The sequence below is a fragment of the Myxine glutinosa genome, chromosome 5 (genome assembly GCF_964187855.1).
Source record: "Myxine glutinosa chromosome 5, kmMyxGlut1.1, whole genome shotgun sequence".
In the NCBI taxonomy this organism is placed as follows: domain Eukaryota; kingdom Metazoa; phylum Chordata; class Myxini; order Myxiniformes; family Myxinidae; genus Myxine; species Myxine glutinosa.
The window spans coordinates 118,591,109-118,615,654 of NC_136265.1; the positions used below are offsets into that span (position 1 = coordinate 118,591,109).

General features: G+C 46.2%; 1 protein-coding gene across 2 annotated transcripts in view; it reads left to right on the plus strand.

Annotated features, from left to right (window-relative positions):
- The first annotated feature begins 71 nt into the window (after positions 1-71).
- Positions 72-24,546, plus strand: part of DDX10 (DEAD-box helicase 10) — a 107,693-nt gene continuing 83,218 nt past the window's right edge. Inside the window, exons 1-10 of one of the 2 annotated variants that reach the window (XM_078778596.1) lie at positions 72-278; positions 364-424; positions 7,632-7,762; positions 8,330-8,488; positions 8,644-8,764; positions 12,913-13,102; positions 13,257-13,383; positions 13,470-13,632; positions 13,760-13,844; positions 17,510-17,611. In XM_078778596.1, coding sequence (XP_078634722.1) covers positions 114-278; positions 364-424; positions 7,632-7,762; positions 8,330-8,488; positions 8,644-8,764; positions 12,913-13,102; positions 13,257-13,383; positions 13,470-13,632; positions 13,760-13,844; positions 17,510-17,611 — 1,304 coding nt within the window. In that variant the 5' untranslated portion in view covers positions 72-113. The remainder of the gene's footprint in view (positions 279-363; positions 425-7,631; positions 7,763-8,329; positions 8,489-8,643; positions 8,765-12,912; positions 13,103-13,256; positions 13,384-13,469; positions 13,633-13,759; positions 13,845-17,509; positions 17,612-24,546) is intronic. The other variant, XM_078778597.1, reaches the window with a different exon arrangement.

Below are 24,546 nucleotides of genomic sequence, written 5' to 3' on the forward strand. Positions count from 1 at the left end.
GCAGCCGTGTTTATAAATCGCACATTTATCGGGAAAACAATAACAGTTAATAATAGCAAAGGAAAAATATCGGATGTTGAGGAAAGTGACGTCATCTGACCACGCCCTCCAGCATGGCAACCAACAAGCCCGTTGATCCTGTGGAAGATTTCATCAAGTGGAAAGAAAAACACGAGTCGACAAAGAAAAAGCTTCGCAAATTCAGACAAACCGGTAGGAAACCGCAGTACGTCGAGGAGGAGAAGGTCATCAAGCGACTGGTAGACAGGTATTCCACGGTGAGTTCCGCTCAGCCCGACGACCTTCTGGTCTCTTGTCCTCTGCCTCTGGACTCGTGTTTCACCTGGAACATGTTTGTTGCAGATAAACGCAGAGGAAACCACAAAGTTTTCAGACTTCCCACTATCGTCGAAAACGTTAAAAGGTAATGTCGGTCGAGATTGTTATGACGTCACGACGCGTTATACGTCACGATCGTGTCAGTTTGCTTCGCGGCTCGGATCGCCATTGATGTGAATAGAGCAGGTTGTGAGTGAGCACTCGTAGTCGTGTGTGTACAAATGTTGATTTGTGACGAGTAAAAGTGGAATCCCACCTGAGGATCACCTATACAGGTTGAATTGTTTTAATCGTGTCATTGAAACGGTCATTCCCGTGTACAGGTAGTCAAACTACACAGGGTCTTGAGTGTGGACTGAGGGAGGTCAGGCGGTTGACGTCATAAATTCACCTTTCCTGAGCGACGTCACTTCCATGAACGTGAGGTCACTTCCTGCGTAACAGAGAAATAAATACACAGGGCATTTTTATATTTAGATGTATGGACAGCTGAGAAGATGTAGATGACACAGCGTCCATTAAGATTACTAGTGAGGTACTCGTGCTACGCACGGGTGGGAGGCCAGAAGCAAATAGACAATGCAGATACGGCGAATGCTGAAGCATGAAACCAATAAATTCCACATTCCTGTAGCACCTTCATTCGCACGTCAGACATGGACAGCAAGTTCGTGAAGGACTTGCATGAAAAACGTACCCGTTCGCAAACAAACGGGTACGTTTGTTCTATACCCAGTCAATGGCGAATCTGCATATGGCGATCCGCGAATTCATGTTTAGAAAGTAGAAACTGTCACGGCATTTCGTCATTCACTTGAACTCGATATCTCTTTTTTTCATTCCAAACAGCATAACTCCAATCACAAATTAAATAACATTAATATAAAAAATAAACTTTTAACAACATGTGTGACATAAAGAAATATTTAAATCCTGATGTGAAGTTCCGTACGGTTGGGTGAACACAATTACGAATTCAAAATCGTAATTGTATTCACTCAATTCCAATCATCAATTGATACTTTAACAAAATACTGTTTTAAATGACGGTTGTATTGGGATATGATTGATCCACCACGCGGTGACCCGGGTTGCCCCGTGATTTAAAAAAATCATTTTACATAATTAATTCATTTATTTTAGGGGGAGTGTAACCCGGGTTCGCGTGATAGGAAAATCCATTGCGTCACAAAGGATTTTTGTCACAAAGGAATTCACCAAATGACAGACGGACATTTGGTGAATTATAGTAAGATTACCCTTACACGAGAGATTAGCATTCCTTGTACCACAGAACATAATGATTTTCGTTGAAATCTAATTCCGAACGCAGTCGTTTAAGGAAAGTCAGGGAAAGTCAATTTTTTTTTTTTCTTTCCAGTATACAACATCGAGGCTCGTGTAAGAGCTAACATTGCTCACAAAAGACAACTGACACATAAAACATAAAATATATGATACAGGGAGCGGGAGAGAAGATGGAGAGCAGGGACATTGGGAGATCTGTGGGAGGGAGAGGGCTTGGGGAAAGGTGGCATGGGAAGGGGGGCGGGGGTGGGAGAGTTAAAAAACACATGGACACTGCTAGGACTTCCAGGAAAGAAGTCGGTAGTCGGAAAGAAGTTAGGTTTATGTGTCGTCATTGTGGACGCAAATAAGTCGGTTCGAGCCCCTGACATCATTTAACATGTCCAACAGTCAGTGGGCACTGGCCCCAAGAGGTCGATGCGCCGTCGAAGTCTGGAGTTATGTGCAAATGGGGGATTCTGCTGAACAATCTCTATAAGAACATGAATCTGTGACCTTATACCCCTGTAGGAATCAAATGAAGCAAAAGCTGACAAACTCGAGTCGTCAACTTTGCCAGATGTATCCAAGTACAGTAAGATCCCGGGTACGTCGGGGATGCGTTCCTGAAAAGTGCAATGAATATCGAAATGGTGTTGATAAAAGCAACTTTTCTCTTAAAAAATAATAGTATAAGTGGTGATTCGTTCCTAATGTCGCCACTTCACCTATTATATTTCCCTTTTTATCTGAACTACTACTCCCATAGCTTACTTCGTAGTACCAATATCTGCTTTGATGATAACGGCGTTGCACATCAGAGCAGCATTTTTACAGATGGAACCATAATGGGAGGCAACCTGAATAACCCAGCAACATCAACGGCACGTGCACCAGCGCCCATCAACGGCATGTTTACCAGCATCAATCACCGGCACCTTCACCAGCACCCATCATCGGCACCTTCACCAGCACCCATCAACGGCATGTTTACCAGCATCCATCACCGGCACCTTCACCAGCACCCATCATCGGCACATTTACCAGCACCCATCACCGGCACGTTTACCAGCATCCATCACCGGCACCTTCACCAGCACCCATCATCGGCACATTTACCAGCACCCATCACCGGCACGTTTACCAGCATCCATCACCGGCACCTTCACCAGCATCCATCAACGGCACGTGCACCAGCGCCCATCAACGGCATGTTTACCAGCATCCATCACCGGCACGTTCACCAGCACCCATCATCGGCACCTTCACCAGCACCCATCAACGGCATGTTTACCAGCATCCATCACCGGCACCTTCACCAGCACCCATCATCGGCACATTTACCAGCACCCATCACCGGCACGTTTACCAGCATCCATCACCGGCACCTTCACCAGCACCCATCATCGGCACATTTACCAGCACCCATCAACGGCATGTTTACCAGCATCCATCACCGGCACCTTCACCAGCACCCATCATCGGCACATTTACCAGCACCCATCAACGGCATGTTTACCAGCATCCATCACCGGCACCTTCACCAGCACCCATCAACGGCATGTTTACCAGCATCCATCACCGGCACGTTCACCAGCACCCATCATCGGCACCTTCACCAGCACCCATCAACGGCATGTTTACCAGCATCAATCACCGGCACCTTCACCAGCACCCATCATCGGCACCTTCACCAGCATCCATCACCGGCACCTTCACCAGCACCCATCATCGGCACATTTACCAGCACCCATCACCGGCACGTTTACCAGCATCCATCACCGACACCTTCACCAGCACCCATCATCGGCACCTTCACCAGCACCCATCACCGGCACCTTCACCAGCACCCATCATCGGCACATTTACCAGCACCCATCACCGGCACGTTTACCAGCATCCATCACCGGCACCTTCACCAGCACCCATCAACGGCATGTTTACCAGCATCCATCACCGGCACGTTCACCAGCACCCATCATCGGCACCTTCACCAGCACCCATCAACGGCATGTTTACCAGCATCAATCACCGGCACCTTCACCAGCACCCATCATCGGCACCTTCACCAGCATCCATCACCGGCACCTTCACCAGCACCCATCATCGGCACATTTACCAGCACCCATCACCGGCACGTTTACCAGCATCCATCACCGGCACCTTCACCAGCACCCATCATCGGCACATTTACCAGCACCCATCACCGGCACGTTTACCAGCATCCATCACCGGCACCTTCACCAGCACCCATCAACGGCATGTTTACCAGCATCCATCACCGGCACCTTCACCAGCACCCATCATCGGCACCTTCACCAGCACCCATCATCGGCACATTTACCAGCACCCATGACCGGCACCTTCACCAGCACCCATCACCGGCACGTTTACCAGCACCCATCACCGGCACGTTCACCAGCACCCATCACCGGCACGTTCACCAGCACCCATCACCGGCACGTTCACCAGCACCCATCACCGGCACGTTCACCAGCACCCATCACCGGCACGTTCACCAGCACCCATCACCGGCACGTTCACCAGCACCCATCACCGGCACGTTCACCAGCACCCATCACCGGCACGTTCATCAGCACCCATCACCGGCACGTTCACCAGCATCCATCACCGGGACGTTCACCAGCACCAATCACCGGCACGTTCATCAGCACCAATCACCGGCACGTTCACCAGCATCCACCAAACGCACATTCACCAGCACCCACCAACAGCACGTTTACCAGCACCCATCAACAGCATGTTTAGCAGCACCAATCAAAGGCACGTTTACCAGCACCCATCACCAGCACGTTTACCAGCACCCATCACCGGCACGTTTACCAGCACACATCACCGGCACGTTTACCAGCACCCATCACCGGCACGTTCACCAGCATCCATCCCCGGCACGTTCACCAGCATCCATCACCGGGACGTTCACTAGCACCCATCACCGGCACGTTCACCAGCATCCATCAAAGGTACATTCACCAGTACCCATCAACAGCACGTTTACCGGCACCCATCAACAGCACGTTTACCAGCACCCATCACCAGCACGTTTACCAGCACCCATCACCAGCACGTTTACCAGCACGAATCAAAGGCACATTTACCAGCACCCATCACCAGCACGTTTACCAGCACCCGTCAATGGCACTTTCACCAGCACCCATCAACAGCATGTTCACCAGCAGCATGATGCATGTTCAACATGCATGATGCATGTTCATGATGCATCATGATGATGCAACAACATCATCATCAATAATGATGCAACAACATGATGCAACAACATCATCAACAGCATGATGCATGTTCACCAGCATCCATCAAAGGCACGTTTAACAGCACCAATCAAAGGCACGTTTACCAGCACCCATCACCGGCACATTTACCAGCACCCATCAATGGCACATTCACCAGCACCCATCCGCGGCACGTACGAGAGCTAAGCAAAGACCCCGGAGGGTGTGTATGGTGAAGATGTGTGTATGGAGGGTGTGTGTGGTGAAGATGTGGGTAGAGAGGGTGTGTATGGTGAAGATGTGTGTATGGAGGGTGTGTACGCTGAAGATGTGGGTATAGAGGGTGTGTGTGGTGAAGATGTAGGTATAGAGGGTATGTGTGGTGAAGATGTGGGTATAGAGAGTGTGTGTGGTGAAGATGTGGGTCTCGAGGGTATGTGTGGTGAAGATGTGGATATAGAGGGTATGTGTGGTGAAGATGTGGGTATAGAGGGTATGTGTGGTGAAGATGTGGGTGTAGAGGGTGTGTGTGGTGAAGATGTGGGTATAGAGGGTGTGTGTGGTGAAAATGTGGGTCTCGAGGGTATGTGTGGTGAAGCTGTGGGTATTGAGGGTATGTGTGGTGAAGATGTGGTTACAGAGGGTGTGTGTGGTGAAGATGTGGGTATAGAGGGTGTGTGTGGTGAAGATGTAGGTATAGAGGGTATGTGTGGTGAAGATGTGGGTGTAGAGGGTGTGTGTGGTGAAGATGTGTGTCTCGAGGGTATGTGTGGTGAAGATGTGGGTATAGAGGGTGTGTGTGGTGAAGAAGTGGGTCTCGAGGGTATGTGTGGTGAAGATGTGGGTGTAGAGGGTATGTGTGGTGAAGATGTGGGTGTAGAGGGTGTGTGTGGTGAAGATGTGGGTATAGAGGGTGTATGATGAAAATGTGGATATAGAGGGTGTGTGTGGTGAAGATGTGGATATAGAGGGTGTGTGTGGTGAAAATGTGGGTCTCGAGGGTATGTGTGGTGAAGATGTGGATATAGAGGGTATGTGTGGTGAAGATGTGGGTATAGAGGGTATGTGTGGTGAAGATGTGGGTATAGAGGGTGTGTGTGGTGAAGATGTGGATATAGAGGGTGTGTGTGGTGAAGATGTGGATATAGAGGGTGTGTATGATGAAAATGTGGATATAGAGGGTGTGTATGATGAAAATGTGGATCTAGAGGGTGTGTATGATGAAAATGTGGATCTAGAGGGTGTGTATGATGAAAATGTGGATATAGAGGGTGTGTATGGTGAAGATGTGGATCTAGAGGGTGTGTATGATGAAGATGTGGATATAGAGGGTGTGTATGATGAAAATGTGGATATAGAGGGTGTGTGGTGAAAATGTGGATATAGAGGGTGTGTGTGGTGAAAATGTGGATATAGAGGGTGTGTGTGGTGAAAATGTGGATCTAGAGGGTGTGTATGATGAAGATGTGGATATAGAGGGTGTGTGTGGTGAAAATGTGGATATAGAGGGTGTGTGTGGTGAAGATGTGGATCTAGAGGGTGTGTATGATGAAGATGTGGATATAGAGGGTGTGTATGATGAAAATGTGGATATAGAGGGTGTGTGTGGTGAAAATGTGGATATAGAGGGTGTGTGTGGTGAAAATGTGGATCTAGAGGGTGTGTGTGGTGAAAATGTGGATGTAGAGGGTGTGTATGGTGAAGGTGTGTTAATGTTCGCATCGTCATCCTACATGTAGATATGGCATTAATACCCGCAACGTTAGATTAAATTACTAAAAATACTACTCAGCACAAGTGTACAGCGGTAAACCAACACAAATTATAAAAGGTACAATAAGATACAGTCCATTCTAAAAAAAATCACCAGAATACTGTACATAAATAATACACTGTATCCCACTGTGCACGTACAGTGCATTTGTTTATGTGCACCGCAAAGTATTTCCTGTACGGTCGGTGAAGGCTGAGGCAATGGATGCGATAAAGGACCCATGGATGCTCTGAGCAATGTAAATGTGGGTTGAAGCGACGTGAGTCGGCAAGTGGAATGAATATGAATGAAGTCGGGGTTCATTGCCACTGTTCGCATGGATCGCCATGGCGGGAGTTCAGAGCATATTCCGGGTCGTGCATAACTGTGTAATGTTTTGTTCGTGTTTATGAAATCTCTCTCACAGTTTGACATGTTTATGGATTCGTGTAATTCTGTACTTTCGTTGAAGTTTTGAACACTTTTCGTGGGTCTACGGTTTGGTTTATTTTGACCACCGCGTACCTCACGTGTTATTGATGTTTGAGAGCGTGAGGTGTTCTCACCACACCTGATACCTGTAACACCGACCGGTGTATAAGCAAACTACCTTTGGGAATCCTCCACATTGTTTACAATCTCATTCAAACAGTAAATGGACTGAATGTTCTTTAGATTTTTTACGTTTCCTAAAGAGGAATGATTCCCAATCTGTTGTGCTCCAAATTAAGTTCGCCGGATAAAAACCAAAGCGTACCTTGCTGACGGCTCCATGCAGGTAAGACTTGTTTACAGGTGTGAGACAACCCTGGCTTGTTTGTGTGTAAACCGGTATCTTGTCCATCTCGTAAGTTCATTTCATGGGTTGATCTTGTTATTGATTACCTTGCCCAATTCGAACCTTCTCTGGGATATCGCCATTTTGAGCAAAGTATGCATTTTTAAATAAACGCTTCCATTGAATATCTGCCTGATCGCATTGATACCTGCCATGTTGACAGGTTTACAAGATGCAGGGTACTGCCATCCCACGGAGATCCAGCGAAAATCCATCGGTCCGGCCCTGTGTGGCCGAGATATCCTGGGGGCGGCCAAGACGGGTTCTGGAAAGACCCTCGCGTTCCTTATTCCGGTGAGTGTCGACGCACTTGGAGAGTTCGAGTACATGTTGTTTTATAACCTCCACCAGGACCAGCAGCTGCGGCTGCCGTTCAACCTATGATATATTGGCGAGGGTGTGGTCTGCGGTCTATCTCCACTTCATTGAAATGCTAGGGGTTGTGGGTTCAAATCCAGTGAAAGTAACGTATTGAGGATTTAAATTTTAACCTTCATCTTGGGAGAATTGCAATACTGCTACCGATTTGTCAGTAGAAACTGCATACGGCACTCTAATGACCTTCAAGGAATCTGTAATCCGCATGCCCCAATCCTCTGCTGGCGTTGGGATGCCAGTCCATACTTTCAGGTTGAATTTTAATAAGTCGATGACATTAAATGAGCACCGGATGTCACAGTATATGAAAAGACAGCACCCGCTCCATCTCCCAAACCTGACATGTTTGTAATGATTCGAAAATGCTGACTTAAAGATTTGTTGAGGTTTCTTGTTCAAACCACTTTGGACGAGACAATTCGACCGGCTTTGTATTGCTCGTTCATATATTGACTCTCCCTGGCTCCTCCTCGCTTGGTTAAGGTACTGGAGTGCCTCTTCCGGAAGCAGTGGACCAGGGATGATGGACTTGGCGTTCTCATCATTTCTCCGACACGAGAACTTGCGTTGCAGACCTACACTTTTCTCTGCAAGGTCGGCAAGAAACATGAATTTTCTGCTGGTCTAGTTATTGGGGGAAAGGTGAGTGATGTAAATGCTGAGAAATTATGAGATGATACGTGATCGTTGTTTGTTCGCACGTGGAATTTGAGATGGTCGTATTTGTTGTTTTAAATGGCTGCGCGTCATTTTTTTTTCTTTCCCTTTCCTTGCTGCTTTGCCACCTGCGTGATTAGGACCTAAAGCAGGAAATGAGCTGCATCCATCGCACAAACATTGTGATATGTACTCCAGGTCGGCTGCTGCAGCACTTTGACCAGACAAGCTATTTCTATGCCTCAAATCTGCTGATGCTTGGTACGTGTGTGTGTGTGTGTGTGTGTGTGTGTGTGTGTGTGTGTGTGTGTGTGTGTGTGTGTGTGTGTGTGTGTGTGTGTGTGTGTGTGTGTGTGTGTGTGTTTTGTTGGTTGTTATCTCCATTTGCTTGTTTCAGGAGGTGGAACTGAGTCCTCCCAGGACCCAAAGTATCCAACTCCTCTTCGGTAAGGGATCACAGTTCATGGACCAAACTGTTCAACTTTTTCAGGGTTTTGTTCCAAGTTCTCTTTTCAGGATCGGGAACCCCAGATTGCCTCCAGTTGTAGTTCATTTGTGGTAATATTCCCTGGGATGGTTTTTAAAATCTCAGTAAGGTTCTTCTTTATCATTCCTGTTGCTCAAATTATCACTGGTAGTGGTACAATTTCGATGCTCTTCAGCTTCCAAGATCTCTTGACCTCATTTTTGAGGTCCTGGTATTTGTTCATTTTCTTGATTTCTGTGTTGTTTCTGCCAAAATCACTGGGTACTGATATCTCAATCATCAATGTTGTCTTTTCCTTCTTGTTCCCGAGTACAATGTCCGGACGCAATGCTTTGTGTTCTATGTTCACGCTTGATGGAATCATCAGGTCGTACATGAGCATGACGTCCTCATTTTCAATAATTGCCCTTGGTTCGTGTTTCAATGAGTTTTCTGGAACTGGGATATTGAAATTTCTGCAGGTATGCCAATGGATTACGTGACATACCTTGTTGTTCCTTTGGGTGTACAGCTGCTCTGACATTAGTTGTTTTTTTTATTCCGATAGGAGGTGACTCGTGCTTTCTGCTTCTGTCTTGCAGAATCTGCACTTGTCCGATTGACTCGGTCCTGCCATCTTTTTAAATCCACTGGTGTCGTGTCCTTGGTCTTGGGCATTAATAAATATTCGTTCTCCATCCCAGTTGAGCTGACTTCTTCGACATTCCATTGAACCTTTTTGTCTGTCTATCCCCAATCTGTCCAATTTTTTATATTTCCTTGCTCTTTTGTCTTTCTCCCAGTTCTCACTATATATCTGCTGGTATTTAATCTTGTATTTTTCTTTTGTCTTTTTACAAACCTCGGAACCTCGGATTGAGGTATCAGGAGGAAGGAATCGATGGCAACGAACTGAACCTTAGCAACGTGGCTCCGATTCGCGCTGCTTACCGACATGAAACTCTCTCCCACGAGCTTTACGTGTTGAAGACCGCACATTTCAATTGACTTTGGGCACGTTACCTGGAAAGAGTTTAGCATGTTACTCGTTACCTCCTTTTCCTGAAAGGCCCTGTCATGTCCATATTGTTTATCCCGTGTACCCCACCCCACCCCAGCCCTTTCCCTTCCACAGATCTCCTGATGTCTCTGTTCTCTACTATTGTTGTGCTTCCCTCCTCTCCCTCTCTTGTCTCCCCTCCCTTTATTATATGTTCTATATGTTAGCTCTTACATGAGCCTCGACTTAGTATACAAACGTTGGGACTGTATTCATTGCTGTTTTGGTTTGGTATGTGACATCTTCTAATCACACCTGTTTTTGGAGTTTTTTTGCAAGGTGTGTGAGAGATACCTTTTCTTGTTTGTTGTGTTTAAATGTTTGTACACAAATTGCATTCGGTAGTCTGTTGAGCTTTTCATGTACTCTGATAATCCTACACTCGTCATTCTTTTTCTTGATTGAGTTCCATCAGGCCGATACCTCTTCCTTTCCTCGGCAGGTATATTCTTTAGATGCCCTGATTTTTGTGGAACATTTTTTTGGATAATGAGGAGTTTTCTTGTTTTTATATCTAGTTTTTTGATATCCACTTGTGGCCAGTTTACTATTCCGCAGCTGTACTGGCACACTGGTACTGCTAGTTGGTTTATGGCTTTGATTTTGTTTCTTGGGTGAGATATGTTTTCAGGATCAGCCTCGTTCTACGCAGGTGTTCTTTGGTAATTGTTCTGCGCATTTTTAATGACATTTGGTGGCCCTCTTCTACTCCAAGGTATTTGTATTATGCTTTGTTGTCTAGTTCCTGTATTGTATATCTAGGTCGATTTTTATGTTGTCTGTTTTTGCTTGTCCACCTTGTACGAATGTGCACTTGACGCACTTATACAACACAACAACACAACATGCATTTAAAGGCCATTTTCCCTGCTAGAGCGGGGGTTAGCCTTGCGGTCCCCATGACAATCTTCTCCATTTTGCCCTATTTTCTGCATCTCTCCTTGTTAACCCCCTTGCCCGCATTTCTTCTTCCACCATCTTTAGCCAAGTGTTTCTCGGTCTTCCCCGTCCTCTACTTCCTTCTACATTCATTTCCACCACTCTTCTCAACCAGTCACTTTCATCCTTCCTCAACACATGACCAAACCATCTCAACCTGTTCCTCTTCACAGCATCAATCACAGGCTTTATTCCCATCATCTTTTGCAATTCATCATTTGTCTTCCTCTCTCTCAACGATACTTTGGTGGCCCTCTTACTTGGCGAAGTAACACTTATCTTACACTTATCTTACAACACTTATCTTGGCGAAATTCCCTTTGGATGTTGTTGGAGAACCGTTTCACTAATTTCAGTTCTGACAAATTTTCATCGTTTGGTGCAAAAAGGTTTAAATCATCCATATACAGTAGATGTGTCACCTTTCTTTTTTCTTTGGACGTTCTTTTATTGGGTGTTAGGGTGTATCCGTGTCCTTGCTCATTAATGAGGTTATTTAGTGGGTCCAGGGCCAAGCAAAACAGGAGAGGAGAAAGACTGTCTTCTTGGAAGATCCCGTGTCGTATCTTTACTCTTGGTATTTCAATCTTACCTTCTGAGTGCTGCAGGATTGGTGTGATATTCCATAGATACATGGCTTTCTCAATCAGCTTGATTATTTGGGGATTTATCTTGTACATTTGGATGCACTTTGTCATCCATGAATGTGGGACACTATCAAAAGCTTTTTTGTAGTCTACCCATGCTGCTGTGTACAATTTGGTTCTGCTCGTATTGCTATTTTCGAGTATGGCCTTGTTTAGTAATAGGTGGTCTATTGTTCCATAACATCCTCTTGTATCCCTTATGTTCTGCCTCTAGACCTCCTTATTATGTTAGGTGGTAGTACATTGTGTCTGTGATGATTCCTATTCAAACTTTGTATGTTGTTGGTAGACAAGTTATTGGCCGATATTTGTGGGGTATTTGGGTCTTTTCAGATTTTGGGATGAGGAAGGTGTTACCTTCTGTGAACCATTCATTCATTTCCTGATCCCCTTGGATAAGTTCATTGAATGCTCGAGCATAGTGAGCGTGGATAGCATCAAATTGCTTTAACCAGAAGTTTGGGATCCCATGTGGGCCTGGGCTTTTGAAGTTTGCTATCTTTACAAGTTGTTGTTTTGTCTTTTCTGAATAAATAATTATTACTGGGGGAATTTCCTCGAGATGTTGCTTTTTCTCCTCAGGGTTTCAGATCCATTCCGCCTCCATATTGTGTTCTTTTTGATCTTCATAAATTCCTTTCCAGAATCGTTCGGTTCATCTTTTTCAGGAAGGGATGACACATTCTGCTTCCATTTCCCTAGCTCACGGTAGAATCTTTTCAGGTTATTTTCAAACATCTGGCCTTGTTTTCTCCTCATGTTGTCCTCGCCATAGTTTTTTTTACCCATATCCTTTCTTCTGTCTCCTTTCTCCTTTGTTTTTTTGTGTATTTGTGTACGTACGTACACACGCACGTGTGGTGTGCTGCTGGAGGGTACATGTCTACAACGTGTCCTGTCAAACATTTTGCTAACACTTGGATTCTTTTTCATTGTCTTATTGATGTCATCTTTGTGGATTCATGATTGACTTGTCCAGAACTGGAGATAGTTTGCTAGTTGGAGATAGATAGTTTGTCATTCCCCCATTTACTGGCTAATTAGTTTGTGATTTTTAACATTCAAGTTGTATTCCCTCCCTCTCCCCTTGCATGTCCTTTCGGTACTTTAAACCTGGCGACATGTCTTTCTCCAATCAAAAAGAAGGGTGCTTGCTTTTCATAGGTTTCCTGAATTATCAGGCCAATGATGAAAATGCTTGACATGCTTAGTATGGCAAATCAGCCAAGTATGTTGGCAACATGCGTTCTGGAATGTAACTGTAGCTAATGTTTTGATCTTTAATATTCCTTGCCAGTGCTGGATGAGGCTGACCGCATCCTGGACTTGGGGTTTGCCAGCACCATGAATGCCGTCATTGAGAACCTTCCGAAAGAGCGACAGACGCTGCTGTATTCGGCCACGCAAACCAAATCGGTGCGTGACCTGGCCCGGCTAAGCTTGCGTAATCCCGAGTACGTGTGGGTGCACGAGAATGCCAAATACAGGTGGGCAATGCAAAGCAAATGCACTGCAATCTGAGTTTATCAGGTAAATGTCAGGTAAACCGGATGCAGAATATTGGGTGTCGTGGTCCTACACCATTGGTGTTCTGTTGTCTGTCATGGAAATGATCCGTTGGAATGCTCTTTGCACTTGCAGCACACCAGCCACACTGGAACAAAACTATGTCGTGTGTGAGCTCATTCAAAAGGTCAACATGCTCTACTCCTTCCTGCGCAGCCATGTCAAAAAGAAGATCATGGTTTTCCTTACCAGCTGCAAGCAGGTGATAGTCAGGGCATGTCAAGATGCTATCAACCGGCGAAGCATAGCCAACTCTGCGAATGTGGTCATTGTTGGTTTTGTCTGCAGGTGCAGTACCTTTACTATGCGTTTTGCCGCCTGCGGCCGGGCCTCCCGGTCATGGCGCTACATGGGAAACAGCAGCAGGTGAAGCGCATTGAGGTGTACCAGGAGTTCTGCCAACGGCCAAACGCGGTGTTGTTTGCTACGGATATCGCGGCTCGCGGCCTCGGTTAGATGCGCCCGTTTGATCAAGTCTTTGTGTTTATTTGTCTGCCAGACATTTTTAGCTTCATATTGCTTGATATCAATTGTATTAAAAAGCGAATGCTTCCTCCCCCTCACCCCTTTCCCTTCAGATTTCCCTGATGTAAACTGGGTGCTGCAGTTGGATTGTCCGGATGATGCGAACACCTATATCCACCGTGCAGGCCGCACCGCCCGGTGAGATGTCAAAGGCTTGTTGGGTGCACAGTGGGTGAGAATGGCTTTGAATGCCTACGGGTGTTTTTGATGTTTAGCGAGAGGTGCTAGAAGTTACGCTCACCACCACACACATGTTGCCTGTCCACGATGAGGAATATCGGAGTTCCGCTCAGCAGGGCACCCCTTTATCTTGAATGTACAGTGCATTCAGAAAGTATTCAGACCCCTTCACTTTTTTCACATTTTGTTATGTTGCAGCCTTATGCTGAAATCGTTTAAATTCATTTTTTCCCTCATCAATCCACACTCAATACCCCATAATGACAAAGAGAAAACAGGATTTTAGAAAGTTTTGCAAATTTATTAAAAATAAAAAACTGAAATATCACATTGACATCAGTATTTAGACCCTTAACTCTGTACTTAGTTGAAGCACCTTTGGCAGCGATTACAGCCTCGAGTCTTCTTGGGTATGATGCAACAAGCTTTGCACACCTGGATTTTGGGATTTTCTGCCATTCTTCTCTTCAGATCCTCTCAAGCTCTGTCAGGTTGGATGGGGACCGTCGGTGGACAGCCATTTTCAAGTCTCTCCAGAGAAGTTCGATTGGGTTCAAGTCAGGGCTCTGGCTGGGCCACTCAAGGACCTTCACAGAGTTGTCCCTAAGCCACTCCTGCGTTGTCTTGGCTGTGTGCTTCGGGTCATTGTCCTGTTTGGAAGGTGAACCTTCGGCCCAGTCTGAGGTCCTGAGCGCTCTGTTTCAGGTTTTCATTAAGGATATCTCTGTACTTTGCTCCGTTCATTGTTCCCTCAACCCTGACCAGTCCCCTGGTCCCTGCTGCTGAAAAACACCCCCACAGCATGATACTGCCAACACAATGCTTCACCGTTGGGATGGTATTGGGCAGGTGATGAGCGGTGCCTGGTTTCCTCCAGACATGATGCTTAGAATTGAAGCCAAACAGTTCAATCTTGGTTTCATCAGACCACAGAATCTTGTTTCTCACAGTCTGAGAGTCCTTTGGGTGCTTTTTTGCAAACTCCAAGCGGGCTTTCATGTGTCTTTCACTGAGGAGAGGCTTCCGTCTGACCACTCTGCCATAAAGCCCAGATCGGTGGAGTGTTGCAGTGATGGTTGTCCTTCTGGAAGTTTCTCCCATCTCCACACAGAATCTCTGGAGCTCAGCCAGAGTGACCATCCTTTTCTTGGTCACCTCTCTTACCAAGGCCCTTCTCCCCCGATTGCTCAGTTGGGCCGGGCGGCCAGCTCCAGGAAGAGTCCTGGTTGTTCCAAACTTCTTCCATTTAAGAATTATGGAGGCCACTGTGCTCTTGAGAACCTTCAATGCAGCAGAATTATTTTGTCGGCTTCCCCAGATCTGTGCCTCGACACAATCCTGTCTCTGAGCTCTGCAGGCAGTTCCTTTGACCTCATGGCTAGGTTTTTGCTCTGATATGCATTGTCAGCTGTGAGACCTTATATAGACAGGTGTGTGCCTTTCCAAATCATGTCCAATCAATTGAATTTACCACAGGTGGACTCCAATCAAAGTGTAGAAACATCTCAAAGATGATCAAGAGAAATGGGAGGCACCTGAGCTAAATTTCAAGTGTCATAGCAAAGGGTCTGAATACTTATGTCAATGTGATATTTCAGTATTTTCTTTTTAATATATTTGCAAAACTTTCTAAAATCCTGTTTTCTCTTTGTCATTACTAGGGCGTGCCCGTACGTGGGTGCAAAAAAACATGCGTGCAAACAACAACAACAAAAAAAAACTTTGAAACCACGTGGCAGTAACGACCACAGAACCCCCCCCCCCCTCTATTTACATGAAATGGTTTGGTCCATTCGCAAAGCCAAAGCGAACGGCTTGCGAGTACGGTAGAACCCCCCCCCCTCTATTTACATGAAATGGTTTGGTCCATTCGCAAAGCCAAAGCGAACGGCTTGCGAGTACGGTGACCATACCTTGGGAACCACTTGTCCGATTAATTTCAAACCTTGAAAAGGCACATCCTCGGGTCCCCAGCAATATACCTGGCAAGTTTCAAGTATATCGGACCCGTGGTTGTCGAGAAACAGCGGTCACAGACAAACACACAGACACACACACATACACACAGAGATTACTGGAATTATAGATAGACTAGGGCATGCCCGTACTATATATATATCTAAAATTATATCCCCCCCCCCTCTATTTACATGAAATGGTTTGGTCCATTCGCAAAGCCAAAGCGAACGGCTTGCGAGTACGGTGACAATCCCCCCCCTCTATTTACATGAAATGGTTTGGTCCATTCGCAAAGCCAAAGCGAACGGCTTGCGAGTACGGTGACAACCCCCCCCCCCCCCCCCTCTATTTACATGAAATGGTTTGGTCCAAAGCGAACGGCTTGCGGAGTTTGGTAAAGAAATCGCCATAGCTCGGTAACTACTTGTCCGATTAATATGAAACCTTGAAAAGGCACATCCTCAGGTCCCCAGCAATATACCTGGCAAGTTTCAAGTATATCGGACCCGTGGTTGTCGAGAAACAGCGGTCACAGACAAACACACAGACACACACACATACACACACACATACATACACACAGAGATTACTGGAATTATAGATAGACTAGGATGTGCCCGTACGTGGGTGCCCGTTCCTTGCCAAAAAAAAAAAAAAAAATGTCTTCGCCCATGCATGCATGGGCGTGCCCATGGGCCCATGGGCGTGCCCGTAAGTGCGTGATGTGACCGTACAATGAATGTATCGTCCCGACGCCGCAGCTCGGATGGTGCTGCAGTTAATCGGGCCTGTATCGGCAGAGTTATTATAAACGTGTACTACAATCGATCGTACCTTACAGCGTCTGCTCGCCACGTTCAGCATCAGTACGTCGTCACTATGACTATCCGTAAGTCCGGAAGTGACGTCCTCATTTGACTGTCCGGAAGGTCGCATATCGCAGTTACGATGAATCGCAAATTAGTTTTAATTAGTTTTAAAACATAGTTTAACGCCAACATAGCGCCAACATAGTTTGCCAACGTGAAATAAATGAATACGCTCTCAAATGTGCCGTCCGAGGCAGAGTCTGTTCGCCACGTTCGGCACACGTGATAGCTCGCTGCTCTCTGATTGGTTGAATCGTTTTTTGGACATAGCTCGGTAACTACTTCTCCGATTAATATGAAACCTTGAAAAGGCACATCCTCAGGTCCCCAGCAATATACCTGGCAAGTTTCAAGTATATCGGACCCGTGGTTGTTGAGAAACAGCGGTCACAGACACACATACACACACGCATACACACATACACACACACACACACACATACACACACACATACACACAGACATACACACAGACACACACACAGAGATTACTGGAATTATAGATAGATGAGGTATTGAGTGCGGATTGATGAGGGAAAAAATGAATTTAAACGATTTCAGCATAAGGCTGCAACATAACAAAATGTGAAAAAAGTGAAGGGGTCTGAATTCTTCCTGAATGCACTGTATTTACTGAATATGACCTCGTCGTCTTGAAAGCATATTCCATGGTGATCGACTCACTTTGGCTCTACACTTCCTTCTCGATCTAGAGGAAGATAAAAGGGTGACTCATTCGTTGCTTATCAGCTATTTGATTATTTATTTATTTCTTGCTCTACATGTCATGTGCAGATACAAAGAGGGAGGCGAGTCCCTGCTAGTTCTGCTCCCCTCCGAGGAACCTGCGATGGTGAGGCAGTTGAAGGATCGTAAAGTTCCCATCAACAAGATTGAGTGAGTGTTTTTGTCTGTTTGTGATGTCAGGAGCCGTTTTTGTGGTGGTCACAGGAGAAACTTCACATTTGTTGCTGTATGTTTAGTAAGTATAGACCTTTGGCCTGTTTCTTATTTCCCCACGCATGTGATGCAAAAAGCCGGGTTAAGCAATTGGTTAATGTCTGTCTGTCTGTATTATAAATTTATGATCGTCAGTTTTTGATTGAGGAACAACTTATTTAAATCGAATGTTATATTTTGAACAACAATCGGAGCATGAACAGGAAGACCAGTATTTCGTTTTACAGTACGTTGACTCTTTTACAGTACATCGTTTTACAAAGGAGTAAGATTATTATTTTTTACTCTGTCTGAGAGTCAAACAAAATTGGAAATCACAAACAGGAAACTTAGTTTTTTTTATGGATGTCATAAAGGACACAAGCAACAGGCACATGGAACTAATGTAATCTGTTAGATAGGGTGGTGTAAAAGACACTGGGTAAAACGGCGGTAAAACCCATAATTAATTTTTATACACGCCTTTAAACCTCTTTAAATCTCTATTTAAATTTACGCGTACACCGGCTCACGATGGGGTATGGCGGGAGGGGCAGAGGTAATAGTGAGGCATAATATAAGTTCTCCATGTCAATGCGTACTGTGTAGCGCCACCTCATGGTGGCGGCAACGGTGTTACAATGAAATTTTTTTTTTTTACCTGGGCAATGCTGAGGTTAAAGCACTCTTCGCATGGGTAAATTTATTTTGGCACTCGAGGTGGATAGGCCTGTCGGAGGTGTAAATGGCGGCGGCCATGCGGCGGTGTCCCGGCCTGGTTTCCTTTTGCCGGTTCATGTCAGGGGAGGGTGTTATTTAGAGTTGTACTAAAGGTTCTACCTACGTGTCTAAGGGGTGTGCAGTACCAAAAGGGACAAATGTTTGGCTGACCAGGTGAGACATACAAGGGCGCTACTCTTTAATCCCGAACTCTACTTAACACACGAACCTCCTGGTAGGTTCACAAGTATACTCCTTACCCGACAAAACGCCGACACATACTAACTTAAAGGTACATAGTGGGTTCTAGCTATCGCGACATCTCGAAGCATATTACCTATTCAGATCTAGCTGCTCTACATATTGCTCTACCCCGCCAGACATAACAATATGTTAGCTCTTATACGAGCCTCAATTAGGTACAGTATATACAAAATAAAAAAGTGAAGAGGGCACCAGTTTGGAGGTATGCACTTGATCTGTTATTGTTAAGGTAGCATGTCAACAGGGCAGTGGGTAGAGGTATACACTCGATCTGTTTTTCTTGAGGAAGCAGGGGGATAGGACACCAGGTGCAGGTATGCATGTCATCTGTTATTGTTAAGGTAGCAGATCAAGAGGGCACTAGGTGGAGGTTGGTTTCCAGTGACATATGTTTTGAGGGACCTGATTAAGTGTGCAAATACAGTTCGTGGTGGAGGCGTGACCTTGTGTGCTCGATTTTAAAAGGCATTGCTTGATTTGTCACCTGTTGTGCGTCTACTTGAATATGCAACCAGGTGGCGCTCCAACTGTTTTTATTTGTTGTTGTTTTTTTTTTACTTTGTTTACTCATTTACCTCGGACATGTTGGCTCTACCAGAATTAAGTTATTTTCATCGGTTTTGTAATATCCCCTCACACTATATTCTACTTGGGGGTTCTCCCCTCATCCTGAACCTCAGCGCTGAATTTCTTTTGTGTGCTAAAACCTTCCCATACACACCCTGAGTAACCACCAGTTCAGGAGTGAATATGATACTCACACACACACGCACACACTCTCAGACACACGCACACACTCTCAGACACTCTCAGACACTCTCACACACTCACACGCTCTCACGTACACATGCTCAGACACTCTCACACGCTCTCACACGCTCTCACACACACACACACTCCCACACACACACACACTCCCACACTCACACTCTCTTTCTCTCTCTCTCTCTCTCTCTCTCGCTCTCTCTCTCACACACATACACACTCACACACTCACACATTTACACTCACACACACTCAAACACACTCACACACACTAACTCATGCACTTGCACTCACACACACTCACACACACTCTCTCACACTCTCACACGCTCTCACATGCTCTCACTCCCACACACTCCCACACTCTCTCTCTCTCTCTCTCTCACTCTCTGTCTCTCTCACTCTCTCTCTCTCTCTCTCTCACTCTCTCACTCTCTCTCTCTCTCTCACTCTCTCACTCTCTCACTCTCTCACTCTCTCACTCTCTCACACACACACTCACACACACACACACCCACCCACCCACACCCACACTTACACTCACACACTCTCACACACACACACACACACACACGTACACTCACACACACTCTCACACACTTACTTGCACACACACACACACACACACACACACACACACACACACACACACACACACACACACACACACACACACTCTCTCTCTCACTGTCACACGCTCTTACACGCTCTCACACGCTCTCACACGCTCACACATTTAAACACACTCACACACACTTACTCGCACACTTGCACTCACACACACTCAAACACACTCTCACACACACTCAAACACACTAAAACACACTAAAACACACTCTCACACACTCTCACACACTCTCACACACTCTCACACACTCTCACACACTCTCACACACTCTCACACACTCACATGCACACACACACACTCTCTCTCTCTCTGTCTCTCGCTCTCTCTCACACACACACACTCACATACTCTCACACACACACCATTAACTTTACGAGTTTTTATAACCTTACAAGGGCCAGGTCATGGGCACAACCCCTTCCACCGCTGCAAGGCAATTCAGAGTATGCCTGTACATAGCCTGGTGTTGGCTTAGCAGTTAATGTGCAGTCATAACGTATAGCAGTAATTTATGCCGACGTATGTGAATTTTCACCAACACGCTGGTGTACGTTGACATAAGTTAGGGGTAGGTTTGGTATAAGTTGTATACGTTAAAAGCACGCTGGTATAAGCTGGCATACGTTGTTGTACGCAGAGGCCGAAATAAATTTTTGTGCATGCACAAAAATTTTGGGCGTATGCCGACGTCCTCTTCATAGGTTAGGCATACGTTAGGCATACGTTAGGCATACGCTAGACATATGCTAGACATACGTTAAATACGTTAGAGGTAGGTTACTCATACGTCGAGATACGTTGGCATGAAGGTGTACCGTACAGCTAACTTATTGATAACCTATGAGTAACTTACTTCTAACCTATATCTAACCTATATCTAACCTATATCTGACGTATCTGCAATGCATATTGACGTATTCAGACGTATTAGACGTATGTCTGACGATGGAGTAACTTATTGAACGTGTTTCTACCGTACAACTAGCGTATTATTGGCGTTTTGCCAGTGTTTTGCGGTCACTGTATATATGGGGGCTTGTGAGTAGCTCACCATCATCACTTCTCCACCCGTCATCAGAGAAGATGGAGGATCCTGAGAGGCTTCGACAAGAATACCAACTAGTCGTTCTCCAACATCAGTATGACATCATCGAATTGGCACTTCACCAGATCCGTGCCAATAGGATGAGGAGGAGAAGAGGTCAACGACGGGGGAAGGTCTGGGTCAGACCATGGATCGGGAGGCGACGGCAGTTTGGCCTGTACGACCAGCTTCTGGTGGAACTCCGAAACGAGGACCAAGCATCTTTCAAGAACTTCATGCGGATGTCCCCCGAGATGTTCGACGAGCTGCTAGCCAGAGTGGGTCCCAGGATCACCAAGCAACAAACCTGGTACAGGGAGCCCCTGGAGCCTGGCATGAAGCTTGCCCTGACTTTGCGTCACCTTGCCTCTGGGAGCAAGTATGCCTCAATGAAGTTCGGTTGGATGGCCCCTCACAACACCCAGTCACTCCTCGTCCGAGAAGTCTGTCAAGCCATCATCGATGAATACATGGACGAGGTGATGTTTTGCCCCACCACTCCTGATGGATGGTGTGCCATTGCTGACAAGTTCTATGAAAAGTGGAACTTCCCCCATACATGTGGGGCACTTGATGGAAAGCACGTTGCCTGCCGGTGTCCTCCAAAGACTGGGTCCATGTACTACAACTACAAAGGATTCTACTCCGTTGTTCTGATGGCGCTTGTAGATGCTGACTACAAATTCATCTGGGCAGATGTCGGTGGTACAGGATCAGCGTGTGTCAAGTTCTTGTCAAGGCGTGTGTGGTTGTCTCTGAGTGACTTAAACCATCCCCTGAGGAGTTCTGAAGTCTTGCCCATCCGCTGTGCCTGGTCCTCCCATATCTTGCCCTTCTTGTCAGTCCTCCTGTAGTCCGTCATCTTCATGTTCCAGAGGACAGGATTGTCTTGGAGGAACTCAAGCATGAGCTCCTCATCTTGCACTGACAGGGAGCAAGCAGTCTTCTTGGCCCTCCTCTTCTTCTTGGTCTTGTCATCAGACTGGCGGGAGGAGGTGGAGGCAACTGATGCAGCATCCGAGTCAACAGAAGAGGCACGGGAGGCACGGGAACCATCACCGGAATGAGGAGATGGAGAGCGTGGTGACTGCGAGCAGCCGGCTTGGGGCACAGCAGGGAGATCATGAGCAGGTGGATCGGCGGCTTTGGACGATGATGGTGAGGATGATGGTGTAGATGTGTTCTTCTTGCCTCTACCTCGGCCCCTGGCAGACGTCTCGGTTGCTGTCTTCTTCGTTTTCTTGGGTGCCATGTTGATGTTGATAGCTCGCGGTACTGTAGAGATCGGCGCCGTATTTATGCAGAACGTCACGTGATCGTCGGCAACACGCCGAGCGCGCTGCGCATAGGTTTCTCATAAGTTACTCATACGTTGGGCATAAGTCGAGAACGCTGGACATACGCTGTCATAGGTTATATATAAGTTAGTGATAGGTTACTAATAGGTTAGACATACGCTATGTATACGTTCAATACATTATGCATACGCCCAATTTATTCATGCTGTATAATTTTCGATGCTTTTTTGGGCGTATGCTGACGTGTTGACATTATTTTATGATTTTTCATACGCTAGATATAAGTTTCTCTAAAACGTCATAGTGTGACTGCACCTTTAGCGTGCCGGCTTGGGATCCTAGGATTCTGGGTTTGAATCCCGGTCGATCGCTGAATTAACGCCAGGGGGATTGACAGCCTGTCATCCTTCTGAGGTCGGCAAATTGAGTACCAGTTCACTGGTAATTCCCTGTGTGTCGCTAGAGGCGACTAACAGGGTTGGTGGCAGGAAGGGCATCCGGCTGTAAAACATTGCTTCAAAAAGGGGACCACGGTGCCCAAAAAAAGGTCAGCCCCTGCTCTGCAGGGAAAAATGGCCTCCAAAGGCAGTTCCTTTTTTTCATTCCTGTACATACAGTCGTGGCCAAAAATATTGGCACCCTTGCCCTTTTTTCAAATAACTCCCATTTTTTTCGATAAATACGTTGAAATTGGCAAAAGTATTTGGTCTCCACAATTCTTTAATTCACTGTTAATATTACAGAACCTTTGTTTTTTTTTATTCAGAACTTGATATATCCTTTTGAATCAGAAAAGAAAAAGAAATGGCATTGACAAAATTATTGACACCCTAGACTTAATATTTGGTAGCATGGCCTTTGGACAAAATAACTGCAGTCAAGCACTTCCTATAGCCATGAATGAGCTTCCTACACCTCTCTACTGGCAGTTTGACCCACTCTTCTTGTGTAAACTGCTTCAGTGCAAACACTCTCAAACCTGTCTCATTCCTCCAAATCCTGGTGGCATGTGGTCAAATCTGTTTCTGGTCTTTGTTCCCCCTCCATCTTACCTCAAATGGCTTCACAGCTGACACCGCACGTGACAAAGCCGAATACCTCAACTCTGTGTTTGCCTCAAAACCTTGTGTCCCAAACCCATCTCTCTCTGTACCCACCTTACCCAGTCGAACCCAGCTGCTCCTGGACGCTGTGTCCTTCTCTCCTGACAAGTTGGAGAAGTTTCTGTCAAACCTCGACTCTGATTCTGTAACTGGACCAGACAGAATCAGCCCACGGGTCCAAAAATCCTGCCCTGCTGCTCTATCTCACCCTCTCTCTGTTCTTTTCGCCCTCTCTTTTGCTCGAGGTAATCTGCCATCAGCTTGGGGATCAGCCAACATTACCGCTTTACACAAAAAGGTGCAAAAACAGATCCTAGCAACAACAGACCAATCAACCTGCTCCCAATCATCAGTAAAGTCATGGAATCCATCATTGCTTCGGATATCAAATCCTTCCTCTTCTCCAATGGCTTGATCTCTGATCATCAATTTGGTTTCAGACCATTTCATTCTACTCTGGACATGCTGCTTCTGCTGTCTCAACAATGGATGGAGGTCCTCAATGCCAAACAGGAAATCAGAGCTGTCGTCACATATCACGTGCCTTCGATACGGTCTGGCACCCCGCTCTGCTCACCAAACTCTCCTCCTATGGTATCCATGGAAATCTCCACGCATGGTTTGCGGACTCCCTCTCTGGTCGAAGTCAACGTGTGGCCCTGAATGGATTTCTCTCATCTCCCCTTCCTGTTGAGGCTGGAGTTCCCCAAGGCAGTGTTCTGGGCCCTGTGCTTTTTCTGGTCTTCATCAATGATCTCTCCGACTTTCTGGAAAATCCTCTCTATCACTCTCTGCCGCTCCATACCTCATCCCTCAGATGGGCAGTCTGCAGCCTCCTCACTCTCTGCAGACCTGGACAAAATCGCAGACTGGTCAAACAAGTGGAACATGTCTTTCAATCCTGACAAATCTCACACTCTTACTATGTCTCTCCAAAAAGACCGACTGGACAACCTTCCCATCTACTTTCTGAACAATCCTCTCCAAGAAGTTCTGTCACTCAAGCTTTTGGGTCTCACACTATCTGCCAT